General features: G+C 38.7%; 1 protein-coding gene across 1 annotated transcript in view; it reads left to right on the top strand.

Moving 5' to 3' along the window:
• LOC103088678 (intelectin-1) overlaps positions 1 to 4,355 on the top strand; it is a 6,905-nt gene extending 2,550 nt beyond the window's left edge. The window contains 4 exon segments of the mRNA XM_007472096.1: positions 91 to 146; positions 148 to 199; positions 3,623 to 3,654; positions 4,350 to 4,355. Of these exon segments, the coding sequence (XP_007472158.1) occupies positions 91 to 146; positions 148 to 199; positions 3,623 to 3,654; positions 4,350 to 4,355 (146 nt within the window).
• The last annotated feature ends 2,638 nt before the right edge of the window (positions 4,356 to 6,993 follow it).

The raw sequence follows: 6,993 nt of genomic DNA, 5'->3' as shown, positions 1-6,993 counted from the left end.
CTGCCTTGTTGGTGTAGGGAATTCCTGTGCTGGCGAAAGGGACGCTGTTTCCTTTGAATACTTGGCCCTTCTCTGCCTCTTCTTTTCCAGGGGAATTTGTTGCAGGATTTGTCCAGTTCAGGGTGTTTAATAGTGAGAGAGCAGCCCAATGCCTTGTGTGCTGGGATGAGAGTCACTGGCTGCAACACTGAGCACATGAGTTTACTTATTTATTTATTGGCTGTGTTGGGTCTTCATTGCTGCAGGCAGGGGCTTTCTCTAGTTGCGGTGAGCGGGGCCTACTCTTTGTAATGGTGTGGTGGCTTCTCTTTGTTTTGGAGCACAGGCTCTAGGTGCGCAGGCTTCAGTAGTTGAGGCACGTGGGCTCAGCAGTTGTGGCTCACGGGCTTTAGAGCGCACGCTCAGTAGTTGTGGTGCACGGGCTTAGTTGCTTCGTGGCATGTGAGATCTTCCCGGGCCAGGGCTCGAACCTGTGTCCCCTGCATTGACAGGCGGATTCTTAACCACTGCACCACCAGGGAAGTCCCAAGCATGTGATTTTTGAGAAGATATATGGCCTGGTGTGTTTGTGTGTGTGTATGTCTGTTTGTGCACACCCACCCTATGGAGTATGTTGATGTGTTTCTCCATGGCTTGCATTTTTACTTTTTTGCTGGTATTTTGTGGACATAATTTTTAAGTTGTTACTATTATTTTTTAATTGAGATGTAATCGATATATAACATTATATAAGTTTCAGGTGTATAACATAATGACTCTATATTTTTATATATTGTGAAATGATCACCATAATAAGTCTAGTCAGCACCCACCACCACACATAGTTACAAATTCTTTTTTCTTGTGATGAGAACTTTTAATATCTACTCTCTTAGTAACTTTTCAATGTACAATACAGTATTGTTAATGATAGTCACCAGTCTGTACTTTACATCCACAGGACTAATTTTATAACTGAAATTTTGTACCTTTTGACCACTGGACATAATTTCCTGTATTGCAGTGCAATTTATCTGTATTCTCATGTATGATTAGTACTTTTATGTTGTGTTTAAAAAGTATTTCCAGGGCTTCCCTTGTGGCGCGGTGGTTGAGAATTCGCCTGCTCTTGCAGGGGACACGGGTACGTGCCCTGGTCCGGGAAGATCCCACATGCCACAGAGCAGCTGGGCCCGTGAGCCATGGCCACTGAGCCTGCGCGTCCGGAGCCTGTGCTCCGCAACGGGAGAGGCCACAATAGTGAGAGGCCCACGTACCGCAAAAAAAAAAAAAAAGATGGGCATAGGACTTGAGTAGGCATTTTTCTAAAGAAGATATAGAACCAGCCAACAAGCACATGAAAAGATGTCCTACACCACTAATCACTAGGGAAATGCTAATCAAAACTATAATGAGATACCACTTTACACCCTTAGGATGGCCTTTATATAAAAAAACAAACAGAAAATAACAAGTGATGGAAAGGATGTGGAAAAATTGGAACCCTTATGTACTGTTGGTGAGGATGTTAAATGGTATGGCCCCTGTGGAACACAATATGGCAGTTCCTCAAAAAATTAAAAATAGAATTACCATATGATTCAGAAATTCCACTTTTGGGTATATACCCCAAAGAATTGAAAGCAGGGTCTTAAAGACATATGTATACCCTGTCCAGAGCAGCATTCTTCACAACAGCTAAAACATGGACACAACGAAGTGTCCACTGACAGATAAGTGAATAAGCAAAAGTGTGGTATATACATATAATGGAATATTACTCAGCCTTTAAAAGGAAGGAAATTCTGACATGCTGCAACATGGATGAACCTTGAGAACATTATGCTAAGTAATGTAAGCCAGTGACAAAAAGACAAATTCTGAACAATTCCACTTAGGTACTTAAAGGTATTTAAATCATAGAGACAGAAAGTAGAATGGTGGTTCCCATGGACAGGGGGAGCATGAGAATGGAGAGTTGTTGTTTAACAGGTATAGAGCTTTGGTGTTGCAAGATGAAAAGACTTCTGGTGATGGTTGCACAACAGTAAGAATGTAATTAATACCACTGCACTACACTCAAAATGGTTAAGATGGTAAATTTTATGTTACGTGTATTCCAACAGTTCCAGATTCCCATTTTCCAGTGTCCTTCCCACTGTCCAGGAAGGTGGAATTTTTTCAGAGCAGTGGTTCTCAAACTGTAGTATGCATCAGAATAATCTAGAAGGCTCCTTAGAACACCCCCTGGAGTTTCTGATTCAGGAGGTATAGAGGAAGACCCATGAATTTGCATTTCTATCAAGCTCCTAGGTGATTCTGATGTTGCTGGTCTGGGAACCACACTTTGAGAACCACTGTCCTAGAATTTCTTTTCCCTAGTTAGTGTCCTATATCAGATTGTTAGAGCTGCTGCAGCAAAACACCACAAACTGGGTGGCTTAAACAACAGATATTTATTGTTTCATAGTTCCGGAGGCTGAAAGTCTGAGATCAAGGTGTCGGAAGGGCTGGTTCCTCCTGAAGGCTGTGAGGGAGAATCTGTCCCATGCCTCTCCCCTAGCTTTTGGTTGTTTGCCGCCAATCTTTGACGTTCCTGGACTTGTAGATGCATCACCAGAATTCTGCCTTCAACGTCACGTGATGTGTCTGTCTCTGTGTCCAAATTTTCCTTTTTCATAAGGACACCAGTCATATTGGATTAGGGCTTACCCTAATGACATATCTTAATGTGGTTTTCTCCAAAGACCCTATGTCAAATTAAGGTCCTATGCTGAGGTACTGGGGATTGGTACATCAACATCTTTTTGGGGGATACAATTCAACCCATAACAGTTCCCTTATATATTTTGGTCTCCACATGGCTTATCATAGGCAATTCTATCCTTTCCTTTTCTGCAATACTGTCCTGGCCTCAGCTGCTTTTTAATTGTAGGATGCCTTTATGTGTTAGGCTTGCAACAGAGTTGAGCTTCTGGTTCCACTCTCTTGGCATTTTAGGGGAGGAATACTCCCTTCTTTGTATATTATTTCTGCTCCTTTAACACTAAGAACAAACCACAACCCATCACAGTGGGACCATGAGACAAAACTGTATGTACAGAAACCAATAACTGTCCCCTTTATTTAAATAAGAAGTTAGAAGACATAATGGAAGAAAAGATCCCATTTATCAACACAATAACAATAAAAAAAAAATATTGGGGGATAAATTTAACTAGTAATGTGTGAGATCTAGATGATGAAACTATAAACACCAAGATATTTTGAGGAGGAAAATGGTTCAGTCCTGGAATAAGTAGGGTGAAGGTGCCAACAAAGCATACTGACAGATGTTACAAGGAGCCAACCTGTCATGGTCTCCACAGTTAAAATAGCCAAGTCTTCTGAAACTATTTCCTTTGATAACCCACTCAAGTACACATAACAATGATAATGCCATGTGGGATTTTTAGGAATTCTTTATATGCTCTAGATACAGCCTTTTATTAATTATGTGTGTTACAAATTCTTTTCCCATTCTGTGCCTTACATTTTCACTTTATGGGTTTTTGATAAACAGAGGTTCTTAATTGTAATGAATTGCAATTTACTGTTCCTGTTCCTTTTGTGTCTTATTTAATAAATTTTTCCTTATTCCCAGGTCATGAAGATACCTGTGGGGTATCTTCACAGGTATCTTTACCTGTGTAATATTCTAAAAGCACTGTTGCTTTATGTTTCACATAAAAATCTACAGTTGAGCTGTAACTGATTTTTTTTCTTTATTGAGAGGTAGGAGTTGCTTAATTTTCTTTTCCATTTTGATTTCAAATTGTCCCAGCACCCCTATGATTGATTTACTGTTATTTTCCCCACGTCTCTGCACTTTTCCGATGGGTGGTTTGGTGCCCACTTGCTTTCTCCACTTATTTTCTCTCCACATCTTCATGTCCTTAGAGTGTCCTATCCATGGAAATCCAGGCTGGGAGTAAGGGAATTTCACAAAACTGGGTTCTCCTTTGGGCTGGCAGGAAGACCATTTAAAATGGGTAAGAAAAAGAGACTCCAGCAAAGGCCCAGAAATCATCTCCCCAGTTTTGGAGTCTGCAGTGTGCTGAAGGTTCCCTGCAGCTCAGAGACATCCACTCTGATGAAGGGTAGACCCTGCTGCCAAGAACATCTTAGCACAGCTCTGTTACCTCCACTCCATTGAACCACTAACTTGAAGGAATGATTGCTCCTAAGAAAGTGACTCGTGGACACTGACCCCTCTCCTGGCAATGAAGAAAACAACAGAAAAGAGATTCTGGTCATTGTCATTGAAAAAATATAACCAAGGTGCAGAAAGTGTCTTAGTGATCACTTTTATTTCCCTTTCTCTTTTCTAGGCATGAAACCCCAAAGGGAAAGGGATGGGAGACTTAATGACCAACCAAGAACAGCCCCTGAATTTTCCTTCCAAGGGGTGGAGCTTTCTCTTACTCTCTCCCTTCTTCCACCAGCTGCTTGGAATGCAGATTTTCCTGCTAAGTTGGGATCCTGTGGTTATCTTGCAGACTCGCTAGGGATTGCTGCTGTGTCCTTCAGGTGGAAAACCCGTGTTGCTTCTGCCCACATACTTTGCCCAATGGAGACAAGGATTTTGGTTTTCTCAGGCTAAGCAGAGAATCACAGTCATAAGGTTCATTTACTTCAATGGGAAAAATATAATGTTACAAAATTTAAAAATTTGCTAATTAAAGATTAAAAAGCAAAAATTTAACATTATTATTATTATTTACTATAAATATATAATATTTTAAATATTTAGAGCACATATTTGTAGAGCACATTTTATTAAATATAAAAGTCAAAAACATCAATAAAAAAGGAAAAATTTCAGGCTTTGACATTTCAGGAAGCTTTGAAGACTATAGTCTCCCAGATATTTAAAAACAAAACAAAACAAAACCTCAAGAGCAGCTTCTGTGAGAAAAGATATAAAATAATCTTTGGTCCAGAAATGGGTGGACTTCAGTGCTTTACTTGAAGGATTTACTTGGAGCTTTACATGCATCTCCAAAAGAACCCACACTAAGCCTGCAAAGCTCTTGTTTCTAAGGAACAATAAGTGAAGCAAATACAGTATGAGTCCTATGACAATACAGGCAGCGCATAAAAAAAACCAAACGTTAATGTCCCTTCGGGCAAGATATCAAGGTCTCCGCTTCATCTCAAACAGCTGATGCCAGGGGCAGAATCTGGTTTACCTTGAGGCAAGAGGCCACTGATACAAGACAAAGTGTTTTCTAAATGACTGCACGGTAAGAAAAAAAAAAAGAATCCAGGATTTTCAAGGTGGGGAAAAGTTAAAAGAGACTCCCTCCGCATTGACTAAATATCTGAGGTAAGAGCCATCAGAACTAATCGTTATCCCTTCTCCCAACGTCAAGGAGCTGTAGAAAAGGCCGCCTTGCTGCTCAACAGAGAAGGAAAGAGAAAAAAAAAATGAGAAGGTTAGTCTCAACATAGATTTACACCCCATTCACTGGATCAAAACAAATTATAAAACCATCATACTTATTTCCACAATATGCTCAAAAGTATGTACAGGCAACCAGAAACTATAAGTCTACATAGAAGGTTTGAAGAAAAATAAATGAATTGCTAGAAATGTAAGATATAGTTTTTAAAATTCATTAACATCTATTGTTAATATCATTTGACATGAAAGATATTTTAATAACAACAAAATAGAAAGGACATAATCACAGAGTAAATATAGTTCTTTACCTTGAATACATCTAATTGCATGGAAAATCCACATTTTTGTTCTTATATATTTTATGATGTATGCCAACCCCTGGAAACTGTCATGACCTGTCACAATCTTTAGAGGGCAATTTGTGAATCTCTGATTTAGTAAAAACTCCTCTCATGATCAAAACTTTTGACATCATTCATACCCCAGATCAATGAGTTCTCTGAGAAAATATATTTACCTCCCTTTCTCAGTGACAGAATCAACCACTTGTTCCTATGTATTTTCATAATTCTGAGGCAAGATTTTATTATGTAACTGATAACAATTGCATTCAAATATTTATTTGCCTCTTTTAGCAATTATTAAGAGAGATGGTGATTTCCCATGTTTGCTAAGCTAATATTTTCTATTTTGAGAACATCAAGGAAATGAATTACTCAAAGGGTTCGGATGAATTAAAGCAAGAAATGAGTTCTCAGATGTCTAGCGTTACAAAGTTTTAAAAAAACAACAACAAAAAATTGCAGGAATAGACTATAACCAGGCCTAAAACCGGTGTCTGCCACCAGGATGTTGTGGCTACAAAACAAGCTTTCAGTACTCCTGTACACTGTGATATCCTGTAAGATTGAAATGTTAGTGTACTTACTGGGGTAAAACCAGGATGGGTTTTTAAGCAAGGAATGGATATGGTGACATTTTTTAAGAGGAATGTAGTTTTATTCAATTTGAAATTTTAATGCAAAGTGTTCCTCAAGATACATATTAAGATACACATTCAGATTTCATATTTTTGAAAAACACTAAAATATTTTATTATACCCCAAAAACTGCGATTTTGGAACTTAAGAGCTCTGTATTTCAGAATGTCAGCATATGCCAAACCTGTACTGCAATCACAAACTCCCCACCAGGCCCAGGTTTTCAGGCTGCTTGAGGTCTTACCCAGCAGTTACACACTTTTCTGGTAGAAGTCACTGAATACACATTTTTCCTCATATTCTCAATAGTCCTTTGTTAGAAACAGTATTCAGCAGAGAATAAACCCATATGTTGATAATCAAAGAATGAACATCTGGAAGATTACTAAATCCAAATGTAATTTAAAATGTATCATTTTACTCCCCCCAAATTTTACTAGTCAAATTTTAGAAGTTTTATATATCATGTAGAAACAATATTGCTCAGCTCCCTCAGCTGCTAGGTTGGGTCTCTGTCACTAGTTACTATATTGCACATGAGATACCACATAGCAAATACATACTCTTTTTTTTTTTTTTTTTTTTTTT

The sequence above is a fragment of the Lipotes vexillifer genome, unplaced genomic scaffold (genome assembly GCF_000442215.2).
Source record: "Lipotes vexillifer unplaced genomic scaffold, Lipotes_vexillifer_v1.1 scaffold902, whole genome shotgun sequence".
Classification (NCBI taxonomy): Eukaryota; Metazoa; Chordata; class Mammalia; order Artiodactyla; family Lipotidae; genus Lipotes; species Lipotes vexillifer.
The sequence above is the reverse complement of the archived record's forward strand: the minus strand, read 5'-3'. Positions and strand labels throughout refer to the sequence as shown.